At 41.2% G+C, this 20,152-nt stretch overlaps 1 protein-coding gene across 1 annotated transcript in view; it reads left to right on the forward strand.

Moving 5' to 3' along the window:
* Window positions 1-20,152, forward strand: part of cacna1da (calcium channel, voltage-dependent, L type, alpha 1D subunit, a) — a gene marked incomplete at its 3' end in the record, with an annotated part of 86,838 nt that overhangs the window by 10,208 nt on the left and 56,478 nt on the right. Inside the window, exon 4 of the mRNA XM_083972243.1 lies at window positions 17,684-17,823. Coding sequence (XP_083828369.1) covers window positions 17,684-17,823 — 140 coding nt within the window. The remainder of the gene's footprint in view (window positions 1-17,683; window positions 17,824-20,152) is intronic.

A 20,152-nucleotide genomic window follows, 5' to 3' on the forward strand; every position in this document is an offset into this window, starting at 1 on the left:
TTCCCAAATTACGTTTTTTCCGTTTTAATTTTTGATAATTCTGTTTTTTTTTTTTTTTTTTACCTTTTACTCTTATTTTACTACCAAAAGAGTGTGTTTTTAATGTTATTGACTAATGTACCAAGAAATTCCATCAGCCTCCGTAGCGTAGCTCTGACCAGCTCGCCGCTCTGCTCCGTCGTTCTAAAAATATCTTACACCGACAAATAAAGGTAACAAACCTACTGCTATGACTGTAGCGATTATGGCAATGGGCCAATTTTCCAAAATGTTGAACTATCCCTTTAAGGTGAAGCCCGGCATTACTACGGAAAGTCGCGTCGCTCATACTGATTACAATGGGCGATTCCGTCCGCAATTCCGTGATCGCGGAAATCATGGGGCCCTAGATACACACCTTCTAGGCTTGTGGATGTGCAGCTCAATTGACTCGGTGCATTGTCAGTAAGCTCACACTCTCAGTTAACATGAATTCCTGAAAGGTAGAAATGCTGCTGCTATTCATTTGTGGGTGCAGTAGTGTGTAAGTGGTGTCTAGGTGCTGCAGAGATGCTGTGAGTTAGAACAGTGTAATGCTGCAAAGTCATAGAGGCCTTAATAGCATGAGTGTGCCCGTCTTGTTAGTAAGGCTTGGTTAAATGCAGCAGCTCATTATAAATAGAAAGCAATTTCCTCCTCAGGCAGAACACAGGGCAAAAGATTGGGGTCCTGCTACCACCAGGAGGCACAAGTGAGTAACAGGATGTAACGAGGACACATACACACACGCGTCGTGAAGACAACAAACTCTGTCAGGAATCTGCAGTTCCTTTCTTCATCCCTCTCTCGGCTCAGCTCTCTCCTTTATTTAGTCCCTCCGCTGTAATAGTAAGAAGTGCGCCGCAAACACAAACCCGTTCTCGCACGTGACCGCGTCTCCTCGGCACCCACCTTGTCTAGGGGACAGACAAATAGTCTACGAGCCTCCTGCCTTTGCTTTAAGGTCATTTCTGACTTATCTATCTGAGACTCATCACCCCGGGCAGCTCCTGCTGAAGGTAGCTGAGCAAAAACAATGACCTTTTCATGGTGAATATGATTCATACATCTCATCCTTTGTAAGGAAACATGCAGCGAATTGCGTCTGGTATCATGCAGTGTTTGCCCGTATCATTGTTATTGCATAACTCTGGAGCTGCAGTGCTATTTATTTTACTGGGGACAAAAGGACACCAATGTAAAGACTGAAAACGTCCGCGCACGAGCCAATACAGAGGTCGTATGGACGCCAGCAGGGGACTCGCAGTTTGAATCAGTTTTACGTCTGGATGCTGGTACATTTTTGAATGTGAGGGGCTATGATTGAAGCGTGCTATGAATATGGCAATCCTGTTCAATTAATAATTAAAATAATTTCCTTAAATATGTAGAATAATATATTGTAACATCTCAAGAAGCTAAGAAGACAAACGTGGTTTATGTAAAAAGGGCGGTCAGGTCATTATAAACATCCGTGGCAGTTACATGCTTGTCATCTCCCAGCAGTGTTATGTTGCTGTTTCTACTACGGCACATAAACACTGTCATGTCTTTCACTGTTGTTACAAAGGCTTTGAAGAAATATGTTACATTCATTTTATTGATAACACTATATAATAAGTACACACTATTAAGCATTAAATACTGAATTCATCATTTATAACACATGAATACTCACTAGTATGTAGTTTATAAACACATTTAAAAATGTTTTACTCATCATTGATACGCACTAACTATATTTATAAACTACATACTACTGTAATGAGTATTCATGTGTTATAAATGAAGAATTCAGTATTTATTAATGCTTAACTAATGATTAATAGTGTGTACTTATTATAATAATATTTTTTTATCTTGTACTGTATGTGTCTTTGTATTGTCTCCTTATAATGGACCTGAGTCCGTAATAATAATAAAAGATTATAGTCAGTGTTTCCCATTAATTAACCGCCACAGTCTCGTTTGGGCCCGCCACAGTCTCTCACAGAAAAAAAAAAGTATTATTATTTTTTTCTTAGGTGTGTCTACGTGCGGTGCGCCCGCACGCGAGAGAAGTGGCAGTGTGAGAGGCTGACTGGCAGAGATGAGAGCTGGTGAAACGCTAGCATGGTTATTTAAAACACCATCTCTGATCTCTGCCTGCACATAGATACAGACAGGGGCGCACGCTAAATGCGCTATATCGCGCTAATTGCTCAGCTGCGGCGCTATATCGCTCGCTCGGCCCCCCCCCTCCCCAGTCGCGCCACAGTCTCCTGAAATCCTGTGGGAAACACTGAAAGTGTTACCGTTTTATTTACACTCTTTTGGACATAGTCCTTTTTAACATTTCATAATATTAAGTGATTAAAAAAAATCTAACAAACCTTTATTGCAAAAATCTATGTATCATATACGTATCTTGGTATTTATGATATAACTTCTGTTTTTATAAAACAGGCGTATGCTGCGTTCACATCTTGGGAGAAGCCGACAAAGAATACCGGCGATGGCAACGGCAAACAGCAATGCCGTCCGAAGCTAAAATATTTGAACTTTAGCTGTCCACTGCGACGGTATCCTCAACCGGATGTGACGTATGCGTTGAGTATGTCGACATCGCCATAGCAACATAGTGATGTGTTTTGCTGTCGTGCCGTCCCGTCGGACCGTTTGTTTGTTTTTACTGTTACATCCAGCGGCATCGGCCATCCGTGATTCGAAATGAGCAACTAGTAGTAACAAGGAGAAGGTCTTTCCTGATGTAAATACATCCCAACAATCATCACAGTGCTGAACTTGTGACTGGAAGTCAATGTCCGCTGACTGATCACACTGGAAATGTCTCTGTGTGACACTCTGCCACTGAGAGGCATCCACTGCTTCTTATCAAAGAGCATCAGAAGAATTCTTTTGAGTTCATGGTTTGCAATATTGCCAATGCTTCTATAATGTCTTCCCATAAAACTATCTTAAGGACACAGATATCATCTTTAAAGAAGACATATTATGTCGCCTTTCCATAAATTAAAATAGTTCCCAGGTGTCTTAAAGACATGTCCGTGACATGCTGTGGTCAAAATACCACAAGGATCAAACATCACAGCTCTTTTCATCCTCTCAAAACAGCCCTGTTCAGAACAGCTGGTTTCAGTCCCTGTCCCTTTAAATGCAAATGAACCACTGCTTGCCCCGCCCCTTCTACTGCTACCAGGTAGGGGTGAGGTTAAGCAAATTTGAAAGCTAGTTACATAACTGGAAGACAACTGAGGGAACAGCTCATAAAACCACATGGATTTCAACCTAGGGAGCCTGAACATTACAGATTTTTTTTGTCAATTCTCACATTTTGCTTTCAAAAAGTGATATTTCCATAATATGTCCCCTTTAAAGAGTATTACTGACACCAAGATCAGAAATGTCTGGATTTTTAAAATAATGTTTTATACTGTTCATTATCTGGTTTCTACTATGCTGCATGGTGTATGAGCATTTAGCATATTTTCCTTGTTTTGGGCTTCAGGCTCTGTGTAAGCTGAACAACAACAACACGCACAAACAAGCCTGGTTATTTAGTTGTACAGCTTTTAGCCAGCAGTGCACCTGATGACTGAGTTATCAGCCAGCTAAAACACTGAGGGAGTTATTGACATGTATTTCCATCCATGGAGGGTTGTAAAGGTCCATGTGTCAGTTTCTTTGGCTCAGCGACCGTATGGCAGTAGTGTAAATGTAGTGTAAATGTGTACATGTATGTAACGGGCAAAGCAGTTGGCTGTGTGTGTGTATTCTGGTTGGCACAAGCAGCAACGTCTGGACTGTGGACTCCCATAGAGATGATGGTAGAAGTATGTGTTTAGTCACTTAACGTAACTGCTCATTTGTGGCTCACACTAGCACTGTCCCTGCTTGTTATCTTGGATGTGTATTTCTGCGTGTGTGTGTGTGAGAGAGAGAGTGTGTTTGGGTTGTGTAAGTGAGAGAGAGAGCGAGATGTTGAAGAGGGAGTCAGAGCTGCGTTAGCTTAGCTGTGTAGATTTGTGAAAGTGCATTCATGATGCTGCAACTACAGAGTGTGTGTCAAACAGGTCTCCTAAAGCAGAAGAACAGACCATTTATGAATCAACAGATTTTTTCCCCCAGCTCTGTAAATAACTGTATCAACTTCAATGAATTCTCTATGCTTTGTTTTTGTACTTATCATCTCAGTGTTTCAGTGTGGAAGAGGATAAGGGCCACTGTGAAAAAAATAAGTGAATTCTGTCTTTTTTCCTTAGAGTTCTGAGTTTAAAGTCAGAATTCTGACTTTAATCTCAGAATTCTGACTTTTTTCTCAGAATTCTGAATTGAATCTCAGAATTTAAAGTCAGAATTCTGAGAAAAAAGTCAGAACTCACTTTTTTTTTCACAGTGGCCCTAATACTCTTAATACGCATTTCAGAAAAGCCTGATGTTACGTAAATTTCAGTTAACATAATTATGTATGATGACATATTTGTATTTTACATCAAACTCACAATAGATGATAGAGTTTTCTTATGTTTCAACATCTTCAACTCCATCTGCTTAGCCAGTTATAGTAACATAAACCAAAAGCAAAGAAAGAAGCACCAGTAAAGCTAAAGAACAGTCAGTATAAAGTGTAAGATTATAGTTGTAGAGACAATATAGAAATGAAGTGTGCTAGTACTGTGGAATTGTAAATGTATTACATTTTCAGTGTACACAAAGTACCTGTGATAATGCACCATGGAAGTTTACAGTAACAGTCAAGAATGTCTTTTTTTAATTTTATTTTTTAAAAATGTCTTTTTGGTTTGTTCCTGTTTGCATAATCGTCACCTCCTATTATTTTACTCACCTTTTTACACTAAAACCGCTGTTTGATTTTTAGGTAAATGTGCACCCACTTCTCCGCCCACGGGAAAATGACAAAACAATAGATTGAAATGCAAAACGTCTGCTGTGAGAGAGGGAGCTGGACACCGGCGTTGTTGTTGTGCTGCTCTCTTGTCTGTAGCTTTGAAGTGGAACAGATTGGTGGGGTTATGGCATGTTTTTAAAGCATATGTTGATTGTAGTGTGTACAGAATTGTAGTGATGACAACATCTCTCCCATGATTATACTAAATTCATACATTTGATCATGTCATTTCCTGCCAGTAAACTAAACAATAACTATATATTGAAATATTTATTTCTATTTCTATGTGGCTGATTCTCCCTAGGTGCACACATGCTTGCCCTGTGTGTGTGTGTGTGAGGGAGACTGAAGTCGACAGAGTCAGAGAGTTGAATGTAACGTGTGAGGAATGATAACTCAGGTTGACACCGAATCAAAACAGGAAAAGGAGTTAAACCCAGACAGAACAACGGAGACACCTTCATGTGAGACAGTGTCTGCTGACTGTAGATCAGTGTGTGTGAGCCACAAAGCTATCATACATTTCAATAGAAGTGCAGCACTGAGCTGATGCAGCGTGGAGCTTTAAGAGCCAAGGTTTGGCTTTGGGGATCCTACTTTAATTTCCTGAGTTTCGGTCATCGCTTTGGTTTCCATGGCAGCGGCTCTGCGTCTCATGTACTTCCTCCTTGCAAAGACACACACCTGCAAGCTTGAATGTGTGTTTTCACAGATGCGCCGAGCAGGAGCAGAACAATAACGCTCACATGTGATGAGACACAAATGAACAAACAAAGAAAATCAAGATGAGGAAAAAGGAGACGTTCATTTAAAACATTTGTCATTTTTTGTCTGTGTGTGTTTATATCAGTCAAAACATCAGCTTGGCCAAAATGATGCGGTAAAAAAATGTAGAATTGCATCACTGACACAATGGAACAACATGAAGAAATGCTCCATTCCCACTTTACTGGCAAGAAAAAGTTTTCTGCATGAATTGGTCATTTAATGCGATCTGATCTACATATACGTCACAAGTAGTAGTTTATTGTTCTGACTCAGTAATGGACATTGCTAAGGTCACTGTGCAGGCTTCTGCCACTACACCCATTGACATAAAAGAGTCCTATTTTAATAGCCAACTCTACCAGACAGTCACTATTGCAGTCACAGATGCTCAACAAAGCCAAATTATTTTTAGGAGCTAAATAATATTTGTTAACTGTTAATCGATAAGAAGAACTTTGGCCGATTCTTCTTCTTTTTTTTCTTTTTTTTAGCTATGTCAGTCAACTCATGGGGGGCTTGTCAACACGTGCACACTTCCACTCGTGCCTTCAGCCATATTTTACAGCAAAGCGTTACATGAGAGGACTTCTTACACTTATGCTGTGCACTCCCTGTGATAGATAGATAAGTCAAAACAAACTTTGAGTGCAACGCGGGCTTCACCCTGTAAGGACGGTGCCCCTAAAATAAAAGAGGAGGCGCTCTCCAGCCGGCCCCGTCACTCACCTGCAGCTGCACAGACGAGCAGAGGAGCGCTCTGCTGTTCTGACGTGGATGTGCCGCAGCACAGCGGGAGCAGTGTGTGTGTGTTTTATATATTTATCGGCAAGAAAAAACCCCCCAAAAAACCCACCGTTGATCATCCTCTTAATCACCAATAGAGGACTGGCCACTCGGCACGAGCCTAATCACAGACACTTGATGGAGTGTTGAATCTCATCTGTTAACGGTTATAATCGCTTACGAGCATCAGTTATCAGTCTGAAATAAAAATTCAAAATGCATCCCTAGTTTGGATCAATTAAGTTAAAATTGATAATTTTCCACGGCACACCTGATGAACTCTCACGGCACACTAGTGTGCCACGGCACAGTGGTTGAAAAACACTGCATTAGACCACAATTCATAGCTCACGCTCCCTGATCTCTGGCAACCAAGAAACCCATTCCCATCTCCGTTCAGTGATCGTATCCCTTCTCAGCTGTGTGTCGATTGTGTAACTTTAGGGCAAAACTAAGTAATACCATCGGCAACCACCTTATGCAACAACATATTCAGTGTGATGGTCTTCCTCTGTGCAGATATGTACTTGGTGGGTATGACCTGCACTTGGTGGTGTTTTCTTTGGCAGTGGGACATCTACATCCTCACACAACTCACTCCCACCCCCACAGCACCGCACACAGACACACAGACACACAGACACACAGAAACTTGTGTCTGCAATGCATTACACACAAGCCGCTCATACTAACAAACAGATGGGCACAGCTGTGACACAAAACATGGTGTGAGTGCATGTCATGATGTTGTGTCTGGTAGACGGGCTACTAGGTTTCAATTAGGGATGTCACCATTACTTGTTTTCACAATTAATTGCAGTATTAAACGCCATGATTATTTAATTTAATTTTAATATTATTTAAAGCAGAAGTAAGTGATATTATTTTTGTTAATATAAGTCTTAAATAGTTATATCTTCCGACAGCAATCACTTACATAGAGTGTTTGGACTGAAACACGGGTCTCTCAGTCCCTCTGCTCTGCTCTGAGCCGAGGAGAAAACATTTATCGTATCCTACAGTTTTTATCCAATGAGGAGAGAGAACGGCATGCAGGGCTGTGTGTGCAGCCAAGGAACGCCGTGAATGTGGCGACGTAGGGACGAGGACTGTTATGGTGCGTTCAAGGAAACTCGTATTTTTCCGACCGTGAAGTGGTACCAGTTCGATCTGGTACGAGTTCACCGGTCGGAAGTTACGAGTGGCCGTTATAGTGACTTTCACCAGTAAAACAGGTCGGAAAAACACGAGTGGGTTGCCTGGAACGCTACAAAGTCGTAAGTTGTGACTTGAAGCTGTAATTTACGATTTCAAAAGCCTGCCTGGAACGCAGCATTAGCGAAAACGACCGGACCACTCACTTCTGCTTTAATTCCTAAATACCATCACTTTCCAAAAAAGGTGATGTCGGCACAACACGCACGGAACGAAAACAAAGTTACACATCAACCGCGTATGTAACTTTGTTTACGTTCCTTGCCAGTTGCAGAGATGTGCACGAGTGGTAAATGGTAATATAATTTGGACTATTTGATTTTACACATTCATAGTGTTGTAAAATTATTTATGTATAATAATCGTGATGATTTCTCTGACAAAATCGTACCAAGAAAATCTATTATCGTATAATCACTAGTTTCAACGTGGTGCATGCATGTATAGGGCCCTTTTCTTTTTTCTCAAATTCCGTTTTAATTTTTGGGAGTTGTTTTTTTTACCTTTTACTCTTATTTTACTACCAAAAAGAGTGTGTTTCTAATGTTTATGACAAAAATTTAAGCAAATTAAATCGAAATTACTTTAAATTTATTGAGGTAACAAACAACACTTTCCCTCCATACCTTAAGAACACATACTGCATGATGCAACATAACACTACACGATACTTTGAGTACCAACAATACATTAATGCTTGAGCTTTAAACTGTTTCCAGTGTAAACATATATCATTTCCTTGTTGTTCACATGGCTTTTGTACAATAGGTGGTGAAGGGGGAGGGGGCATGTGAAACGACAGGGGGGAGGTGCCATCCAGATTTGCTTCCCTCTGTGCAGTTTTATAATTTCTTCCTCCACCCGAAAACAGCATTTCAGTCAAAAAAATGCCAAAAAATAAAGACAAGCCCCATGTGTAGCGCACATTGGACATCTATCCCAATATAGCCTGCACATTCAAGCACACTTATTCACTGTGCAAACCTGTAGGAGTAGGCGCTGAAGAAGCACTAAACGCTGGCTGCCCTCACCCCCCTCTGGCTGGGCTGCATGGCACTGACTGATCTATACAGACAGGGGGATGGAGAGAGAGTTTGCCAGAGATGGAGAGCGAGCGTGGGGGGGGGGGGGGGGGGGGGGGGGGAGGGAGCTGCAGCAGGGAGTGATGTGGGAAGTCCTACAGAATATATGCCGGCTCATTGTGTGCACAATCAGATCCACAATGACACGATTCCATCCGTGTGACACTCGGGAGAGATCTGCTCTCAAACTGTCCCGTGACCGATGGCTGCAGGGTTCTGATCGGTGCACACAGCCACGTATCGGCTGCTGTGTTGTGTTGTGTTGTGTTGTGTTGTGTGTCTCTCTCTGTGCTGTTTGCATGCACCCAGTGTGTACGATTGCTGCCTGCTGCCTGCCACATATGGCTCGCTTTGACATTGGTATTATTGCTTATAGTTTGTTGTGTTTGCTCTGCTTCTAAGCGCTGTGGTCGCACACAGATATCAAACATGCATGATGTCACTCTGACTCATGTGACTCTGGGCTTGTTGCCACATGCTCAGACGCAGCTTCTCTTACACGCACATGTTGTAGCTCTCAGGTGGTCATGTAGAAAATCTATCAGAAATACATGAAATATACGGTTTGTATTGGTATTTATATAAGAAATGAATTAACATATATTAAAGCAGCAATTATCAGTCTATTCATCGGTTTGTTAATCAACATTAATCATTTTTTTATTTCTTTATAAAGAAAAACTCTCCTGCTTTTCAAATATGAATATTTTCTGGATTTGTTTTGTCCTCTGGGTTTGATTCTATAAACAAGGAATACGAAGTCATCGCCTTAGTTTGTGGGGAAAATGACACTTTACAGCCCTAACAAATATATTATGTATATGTCAAGGCTCCTGGTGTCTGCAGCTTCTTCTACTGTACAAAAAAGATGAAGTGAAGAGTGAAAGTCTTATAGGTCAACTGTAATGGACTGTTTTCTGAATATTGATAGTAAAATAAGCTTAATGTTGTGATTGTGTTACACTGATCCATACAGTACAATGACAATCAGATCCCCATCCATACTGCGTATGTGCCAAATTGCATTTTCTTTGCAATGATCCTGTCTGTTCCATTATCTAACCACTAATGGAATGTGGTGATATTTTATGGTCACAGGCGTCTTCATGAACTCATTACTTGAAATAAAGTATCAAGATTTTTTTTTTTACAAGCTGTCAGTCAGTTTAATTAGCCTCCCTGGTACGTTTTCATCATTGGCTCCTCTAATGTATTTCCTTTTTAGGGTCCTTTTTAAAAAAAAATATTGTTGATTATACTCTAGTGGAATTTACCTCCCAGTATTTCAGTGGTTTAAAGAGATAGATAAGGTCATAATGGACCCTGGCAGATTCAGTAAGGATAGTGTTAATTCACCCTTTTATATAATTATCTATGATTGTGGTTGGTTTTAATAGATGAACCTGTCTCAGTAAACTGAAGTTGGTATTTGTATTTGTCGTCTCTTATCGCATGTGATGCTGGATTCAGACATTAAAGGCCCCCACATAGCTACTCGGGTGTACTTGATTCGCGGGCTCAATGCGAACCCAGAGCGGACGTCCACAAAGCACAAAGCTAAATTTCTATGGCCGTACGGACTGCGCGTACGTGTACTCGGTGTAACACGATAGACTGTTTTGCGGGAAGTCTTCACATTGACCTGTTTTAAATGTGACACCGTACACTCGACTATGAAACCTCAAACCTCACAGTACGCGCACAGTACGTCCGAGTATGTGGGGGCCTTAACTCTCGTTTTGCTGCATCTGAGTGACATTTTGGGATGCCAATTTGCCTCTCACATCCTATTGGACGCACGGAGGTGAGCACTGCGCTCAAGTTGAGCCGGCTCAACCCCCGCGCAACGTGCAATAGCGGCATGCGCGGGTATTGCTCACCGCTCCGCACTGTGCGGACCATGGGCGTGTCTGCGCTGCGCAACACATACACAATGAATGGTAAGCTGTGCGCTCACCGCGTCCTATGTGAAAAGGTCTTTAGGCTCTAAGTTTGCTTGAACTTTCACCTTTGACGTCATCATCATAATGTGACAGTCATGAGTCAATCAGGGTCGGATCGGAACCTCGGGTTTTCGGGCTGTCGGGTTTTTCCGAAGACCTCTAGTGCAGTGGTTTCCAACCTTTTTTGGCTGATCGCGACCGCCAATCATGCGTCAGCTCAGATATTTTAATATGCTACATTTTATTTGATCTTGATTTATATTTGAGAAAGTGAAAGTATAGAATACAGTTGTTTATGATTGTGTGCTGTGTTTTTAATCATAATTAAAAAAAAAAAGTTAAAATAATATTTTTATCAATTATTTTTTATTATCAATGACTAGACATTTCAGGTGACCCAATTTGAATTCCAGGCGACCCCACGTGGGATCTCAACCCTAAGGTTGAAAACCTAGCGACTCTCAGCAGATAAGGGAATCTGCACATTCTCCTAAATGCCAAACTATTCCTTCAAATGCTGTAGCAGTGTAACAGTGATTGAAGGATGACACGTGGCTGGTTTTGTAGTTATGAGGCAATAGTCAATATTGTCATTATTGAATTTCTGCAGTAAATATTAGAGGGCTGTGATTAGTTTTGATTCCTGTGGTTTTACCTGGGAGGCCGCAGTTTAAACCTGAGTGTATGTAGATAATGAACAGTAATGCACAATTAGTGGCTCTATAACTGCAAAACAAGCTGTTTCATTGTCTTTTTATGACTCCATTTCCATTCTATTTGTATGCGCAAAATTAATTTAGTGATTTTTTTTTGTGTGTGTGTATAGTGTGGAGGAAGATACACGGGGCCTCCTGAGCATTGCAAACAGGCTCATCTGAATTCTTAATAGGTTTACATTAGGCTGTTGGCCTGGCTCAGTCGTATGGCGAGTTGTGTAGAGGAACGCTTGGTTAAGCGGGTTAGAATCCTTTGTCATATGGTGAACTGAACCCTGAGTGTGTGAGACGGGTGAGTCGTGCCTGTAGACATGAGCGCTGTGCTGTGCGGCAGGGGAAGGGTCTGCTCGGCTGGGAGAGTCCAGGCGGAACGTGTAGCATTATTCCGTGCGGTGTACTGCTCAGCGTGAGGCTGCTAGCGTGCTTTTTAGGACATTAGCATGTTCCGTGTGTGTGTGTTTGTGTGTGTGCATGAGTTCACCATGTATCATGTTGTGGAGATAGCGGCTGTTGAAGTGAACACATTAAATGCTGATATGAGAAAAGAGAACATACTACAGTAAGACTCTTTACAGCACAAATAAATGAAGATGAGTCAGAGATATTTATGGTCAGCCCCTAAAGGCCTCTTTCCTTCTATCCCCCCCCACCCTCTCTCTCTCTGCTGCTTTCTCTCTCTATTTCTGTTCATAGTTCAACCTGCTGATGATCAAATAAATTGCTGGTTAATTGAGAGGGAATGCTATTACTGTATTTGCCGTACTATTTTCATAAGCCAGGAAGTGGGAATTTGCATGTAGTTATTGTAGCTTTGAAAGATGAAAGAATTTTAACAAGTTGTCAGAATCTGATTTCAGATTCCTTCCAATCATTGCTCACTGCTCTTGTAAATTGTTTTATTTTGCATTCTACTTTCAAAAATAAAATTGGTATATATAGGGCCCCATAAAATCCGTTAAATTTTTTACCAAATTCCGTTTTTTCCATTTTAATTTTTGGGAATTCTGTTTTTTCTTACCTTTTACTCTTATTTTACTCAAAGAAGGCTCCCGCACAACGGTTCGGTCCCTATGTTACAGTGTGAGAAGAGGAGGCAGTTTAAATACCCTCCAAGGACCATGTGGACCAATCAGAGCCCGCACCTGTGGTGACATCATAACACAACAATAGATCATATAGCACAAGCAAATACATATATCAATGGACAATAGAATAAATAGAGTCCATCAGCACAATACAAAACAGTATGTATATAAGGAAAATATAAAGATAGAAGGGGCATTATAAATAGAAGTATTTTAACTAGATATTTCTAAATATATATATTTTAAATAAATCTGTAAGTTTTACATTTTACATTTTAAATTGGAAAGCATTAGGACCCCGAGGGAAAAACTGTATATACATATAAAGAACTCTTATTTTACTACCAAAAAGAGTGTGTTTTTAATGTTAATGACTAAAATGTACACAAATTAAACAGAAATTACTTTAAATTTATTGAGCTAACAAACAAACACTTTTCCTCCATACCTTAAGAAAAAATACATCATGATACAACACAACACTGCACTATACTGTAAGTACTTCGAGCACCGACAAAATATTAATGCTTGAGCTTTAAACTGTTTCCAGTAAAATAAATATAAAATATATAGTATATATATACTATATACAGTATATTAGTTTAAAAAACAATTTGCTTGTTTTTCACATGACTTTTGGACAATAGGTGGTCGTTGCATGTATTTACGCTTCCAGTCAACAGAATGTTGGCAGATTGTGGAAATCATAGGACCCTATTTATATCATATAATTCATATAATAAATCTTTGGAAGGAATAAGCATTCTGAATGACTTTTATTTGTTTGTATGAATCAAGTGCTAAATCAGAGCTGTGTTTACCCAGCATGCTCCTGCAGCAGCAGCTAACTGTCCGTTCTCCGTCTGTAAATGCCTCTAAAATTGTTCACTTGTCTCTCTGTCACTTTCCGTCCATCCTTGTATGAATCGCTCTGTTCTCTCTGCTCCCTGCGGCACGAGCATGCTCTGTAGTAGAGGCAGGAGCCCTGAGCTTAACTCAACCTTTTTTGCTTCAGTAACAAAGAGGACCATGTCTCTCATTCTGGGCTAAGTGCTTCTCACAATTGTCAGTAAACTGTTGGGAAAAGGAGCCCAGCAGCCCTCGGTGCTCTTGCATTTATGGTCCACGGAGAACACGGAGCAGGGATTAAGGGCTCCCTCAGGCAGAAGACGTTATTATGGGGTATAATAATATATCGTATAGTGCATTTGTCTGCATTGTGCAGCGGTGAAGCGTGAGTGTTACAGCCGGGCTTCAGTTCAGTGGTGGCAAGTTTAAAAGCTGGTGACCGGTTTGAAATTTTGTGCAAAGCAATTAAATGCAGCAAGATGTTGTAAATTCTTAAAGGGATGGATTGGATAATTTGATTTAGGGCTGTGAGATGGCCATGCACTGTCAGTGTAACCTGCAGTATATTCAAAGCAGCAGTTACAACAGCAAGCCAGAAGCACCAGCACCGCCGTTTGAAAAGATGGCCACAGAAACAATCCAATTCATTCAAATGTACGCTTCATTTAAGAATATAATATGTATCTTATCTTCCCATTGAAACAAAGTGAAGTTCAGTTCATTCAGCTTAATTGTATGCAGCGTAATTCAGTGTGCACTGTAGGTTTGCTTGTGCATTGGAGTGCTGTAGTTCTGCAGGTGAGTGTAGCAAAGGAAAGCTGTTTTGTTGAGGCCTCCAACCATAACCACTATCCCTTCTTCAAAATGGGTCATTCATAAAAGTATTTCAAGTCGTGAATCCAGTGGCGCCTGCTGGTCTTTCAGAGAGGGGAAGCTCATTTTCAGCCTACTTTTATGATAGAATGAATGCACGAACTAACGAAACTATGTTGACCTCAAACAAGGAAATGTGACAATTATGTTAAACTGAAACAAGGAAATACTGTGTGTAAGTGTGTTTTATCTACAGTGTGATATGTAGAATGGAAATGGACTGTATCGGCAAGCAAATACCAAAAAGTGAGCTGTAGTCTGTCTCTCGACTTCACTCGCAAAATCCTCCGGTGCCGGAGTACGTTTCAAAACAGCTGTCAATCAAAAATGGATCCAACCTTAAGACAGATCCTCCAATCATCATGCACAAGCGTCCGTGGGAGGGACAAAATGGCATCCTTCTGGCTAAATACACAACCCAACAACCCCAAAATGCTCTCGTGGACAAGTTGGGACCTGCACATTCGCCGCGCTATGAAATAAAAACGCATAATTCTGTAACATTACGACACATGAAGCAAATACTCACTCTGTTCCCGTGTCTGGAATGTAGTTTGGCTACGCATTTACCTCGAAAACAACTCTGTCTCGTAACGTTCCATTATTATTTCATAGCGTGGTGAATGTGCAGGTCACAACTTGTCCACAAGAGCGTTTTGGAGTTGTTGGATTGTGTATTTGATGAGTTTGATGAGGGAAAGGCAAAAATACTGCGCGCCATGCAGAGCTCACGTCTCTGCCCCGCTGATCTAAAAACAGCTTGCACCGACAATTGAAGGTAATTATCCTACTCCTAAAACTATAGGGATTATGGCAATAGGTGAATTTGCCAAAATGTTAAAATATCCCTTTAATAAAAGTCTTCACCCATGGAGGTTTTAGAGAAGACCTGTTTGAAAAGCCAATGACAATTTCTCCTGTGTGATGACTCCAGCCTCAAGTCTTTGGGAAGGCTCAGACTAGTGATTGTTTTGTCGTCACTGTAAATGTGTGGGCTTCAGGCCTTCTCTCTCAGTTCTGAACTCCTAATCAGTGATTGATACATAGTTAACCTTCTCTCAGAGACAATTTCAAAACAAGGATGTGTCCAAACACTGGATAACATAAAACTGGAATTAGAGGAAAAAAGCTTTTGAAATGACAAAGATTAAGCACAACAACTAAAATGCTGAGGCCTAGAAGAATCTGATGGGCTTGGCATGTGAAAAGTTAAATGAGTGTGTGTGTGTGTGTGTGTGTGTGTGTGTGTGTGAGTAAGATTCAGTGTTAAGTAGTTTGTATTGGTGGACTAACACCCGCCAGTGTGCAGAGCTTATGTTGACCTACCTCATGCATAAAGGATGAAGAGGTCCTCCCTCTGTTTCCATGTCTCCAGGGAGGTCCCAGGACTGTCCTAAACAGCTGACTCACCCTGTGGTGTGTTAACCTCCAGCGCCTCACACATCTCACTGCTCTAATATACACACAGCACCTTTCTCTAACTATGTGTGCCACTTCCAGTCGACCTCAACCTGACGGCTCCGTGTTCCCGTGTTCTCGGTGTCTTTGAAACAACTGGAGAAAGACACAACGTTGAGTTACGTCACCGGCTCTAATCTCTACATAACCTCTAAAGACAAAGTGTGTTTGTCCCCCTTTTAACCTCAGCATCATTCAGATACATTCACGCCCTGAGAGATCTCTGCCTGGAAGTTCACTCCTCTGAATGTTTTCACACACAATTAGTGCTGCTTTCTTTTTTTTTTTTCTTCTTTGAGCTTCTGCCTTTTCTTCTGCCACAAGGGCACTTAAAATGTTGGTGGCTGACAAACACCTGTGCTGGGGCTGTCACAATCATGACATTTTATTTCACGATAAATTGCGAAAGCGTGAGAACTGAAGCAGATCAGAACGAGGTCAGGACAAGGTGAGGTTCTGCTGCTCTGGTTAAGTGATGTTGTTCAATATTTTAGTGAGACAATAATTAAATGAGTGTTTCTACTCCGCCTGCTGATCTAAATACTGATCTGGTGTTGAGGAGGAATTTAAAGAGAACTTATAGTAAGTTCAGTAGAAGACAAAGATAACACTTTAAAGGGATAGTTCAACATTTTTGCAAACTGGCCTATTGTCATAATCACTATAGTCATAGCAGTAGGTTCGTTGCCTTTATTTGGCGGTGCAAGCCGTTTTTAGAACGGCGGAGCAGAGCGGTGAGCTGCTCGGAGCTATCTCCGAGCAGCTCGCCGCTCTGCTCCGCCGAGGCTCATGGGATTTCTTGGTTTCCCTCATCAAACTCATCAAATACACAATCCAACAACTCCAAAACGCTCTGGTGGACAAGTTGTGACCTGCACATTCACCACGCTATGAGATAATAACGGAACATTATGAGAGGTAAATTGTTGTTGCCGTCAGGGGCAGTTCTTCAACAAGCAGTCTCGGTATTTACCTCGAAAACAACTCTGTCTCATAATGTTTCATTATTATCTCATAGTGTGGTGAATGTGCAGGTCACAACTTGTCCACGAAAGCGTTTTGGAGTTGTTGGATTGTGTATTTAGAGTTTGATGAGGGAAACCAAGAAATCCCGTTAGCCTCCGTAGCGTAGCTCTGAGCAGCTTGTGGCGGCACTCGGCCGTTCTAAAAATAGCTTGTACTGACAATTAAAGGTAACAAACCTACTCCTTAAAAAATAGGGATTATGGCAATGGGCCAATTCACCAAAATGTTGAACTATCCCTTTAATGAGGATATGCACTATGTTTGGGGCAGTAAGTCACTATGGCTCGGGAGATTTATTTCCAGTGTTTCTTCAGAATGTTTCTGTCTCTTTCTTGGTCAGATTCATTGTCACTGCAGAGCTGGATTGAAATCCATGAATACTGTCTATTTGTGTGGCAAAATTTGAATATTCTACCCTTGAATATATATATAAGTGTATAATCGCAATAAAATAAAATTTGTTTGGTTTTCGTAACCTTATAATTCTTCTTTTATATATATAGCAAGGGTCTTGCTTTAGAGAGTGTCGCCATCTTGCGCCGCCATGTTTGTACGGCAGCCGGAACGGAAAATCCAGCCATTCAGAGAGTGCGTTTTGTGAGTTTTGTGTTCATAAATAAAGCAACAAAGAAGAAGGCGGAAGGAAAGGAGTGTAGGAAACAGCAGACATATCGTAAAATGGTTTTAGATCTTCACCTCATCGCTCCATGCTCCTGAAATACTCCCAGTCGTGGTAAACAAGTTTTTTTGTCCTCGGAGGCCACCGTCACTTTGCACTGCAATCTAGAATCTGAACGCTGGATGTCATGGTTTCCCCCCAGTTTTACACACTGGACCTTTAAGTTTGCGTTGGCCATCTAATAAACTGTAATAATACCACGCTCATGATTTTTTATGATTATTTATTGCTCATATTTTGTTCCTATTAACTATCTGTTCTCTTTTTGTGTGTCTACAGGAAACGGTTGAGTATGCCTTCCTCATCATTTTCACTATCGAGACCTTTCTGAAGATTATTGCTTATGGTTTGGTGATGCACCAGAACGCGTACGTGAGGAATGGTTGGAACATGCTGGATTTCGTCATTGTCGTCATAGGGTAAGTCCTCGGCTTCACTGCTTCATCTCATTCATGGTAAGGAAACGCAGAGTCTGCCCCGCGAGATGCAGGATGTGCCTGTTTGCAGACCAGGTCACGATGTCTTGTCAGTTTAGCAGTGGTCTTTGAATTTGCACTTTGATCTTAGTTTGACAGTTGCAGTTTACAGTGTTTGTGAGAAAGGCAGTCAAGTGTCACAGTTAAAGTTGCTTAAGCCTCTGCTCCAAGTGGCCAAGTGCTAATAGAGACCCTCATACACCCACAGTATATGACCCAGAAAAGACAGAGAGAATAAATCAGAGCTTTACCACTACTGGAGTGAGTCACCATCTCTTCATACTTCATCTCTTCTCCAACGCTCCCTCCCATCGTTATTCCTTCCCCCCTTCCATTTTGATCTCTCAAATGGTCATACTTCATGATTTACACTTCCCCACCTCACGCCGTCCTCATTTCTATCTCCTGCGCACTCTCCTCTTGTTATCTTCATCCTCATCACACCTTTTTTCTCTCCTCTATCTTCTGTCTTCTCTCTCTCTCCGGTCTCTATCTCTCCTCTAATACACACAGTCCACTGGGTAGCTGGGTCAGATCTCTGTCTGCATGCGGCATGCGAGGTTGATCTGCCGTGCAGCCAAACGCTAAGACGGCTGCTCCTGCTGTGGAGAGTGATCGCTGCTGAGAAATCAGTCAAATGGCACACTAAGATAATACTGATGTCAAAATATGGCTCCGAAACTGCTTCAGAAAGGTCAAGGTTCAGTCTGTTGTAGATTACAGCAGGTCATCTTATGGCTTTATTGAAGTAAGAAAACAGGTTTTATGAAGAGTTTGAATGTAACTCTGGTTTTCATTGAGAGAAAAATGTTACAATACAAGGAAAAAGGTTTGGAGGGAAATAACATAAAAGCTTTTTCTCTTGAATGGTACTGTATACCTGATGGACAAAAAAAGTCAAAACCAAATGGATGTATTAAATATTAATATAATTTGAATTACCTTTGCAATGAAGAGGAAGTGTTCACTAAGGTCACATTGAAGAAGGAATTGAATTTATCAGCAAAAAAGTTAGTTTGAAGTGGAAATGAATAATTATGAGAAAGGAATATCATTCTACGATGGAGTATTAGGGCCACCTCGAGGAAAAAGAAAAATTCTGTCATAGTTTTAGGAGAAAAAATCTTAATTTTACGAGAAAAAGTCATAATATTAATGGATTAATATAGAATTATGAGGAAAAAAACTGCGACTTCCTCCAAGTCCGCCTGCTTCTTTCTGCGAGTAGATGCATTTTCTTGCATATTCTTTTCAAAGTCCTGATACTGATGACAATGTGGTGCTGATGTGCCAAATCCACACTATGTAGGATTCGGGGTACTGGTAGTACTAGGGTTGAGAAGAAAAATGTCTGCTACCTCATTCCCAGGGAAGGGTATCGGTGCCGATACCGGTACTATTGGATTGGATTGGATTGGATTGGATTGTACTTTATTGTCCCAAAGGGAAATTTGTTTTGGGCTCGGAGCCACTGCATACACAAGACAATACATACAAGACATCCATACAAGATACTTTCACACCTTTAACACGCATTCAAAACAGTGAAGGGTGCTTCCACTCTATTACAAATAGGTCAGTAAAAACAGTCTGTAGAACTGATCAGATCAGCAGCTCTTTAAGTTAAAGTGCTATGTGCGCTGTGGTTCAACAGAGCCAATAACAGAGCCTAGTACCAGTACCGCTGCCGTCGTCGGTACCGGTACCGGCGGTGCCGTCGCCGTTGTTGGTAGCGGTGCCAAGCAAAGCTCCAGAGCTTCCTGTAATATTATGACTTTAATCTCGTCAAATTATGAGTTTTTCTCGTCAAATTATGACTTTGTTCTCATAAGACTATTTTCAAAGTCTGTGAAAAAAATGTTTTCCTCAATGTGGCCCTAATACTCCGTCATAATCATTCACCTAAGGGCAGTAATTGTGTTTCTTGTGTGTGTCCATGTGCTTTGTGGCTCATTGTTTGGGTTTTGGTACTGCCAGAGTCATATGTAATACATGTGTTTTTGCAGATGAACCCAGTGTTCACTCAGCACTAAACAGAGACTTTTGTAGTAATGGGGCTAAAACATGGAAAAATCCGAGAAGTCTTTTAAACAGTGAGTAAAGACACAATCTGACTTCAGTGGTGATGTATCTCTTTTGTGAAAGCGGCTCTCCTCAGGTGCGTTCAGCAAAGAGGTGTCGGTACGTGAAGGGTTTTCACTTGAACACGACTGGATGAGTAATGAAACCCCGGTGGCAGGCGGTCAATCTTCCAGCTGTGAGTCATTGTAAC

Source organism: Trachurus trachurus (assembly GCF_905171665.1).
Source record: "Trachurus trachurus genome assembly, chromosome: 5".
Lineage (NCBI taxonomy): Eukaryota > Metazoa > Chordata > Actinopteri > Carangiformes > Carangidae > Trachurus > Trachurus trachurus.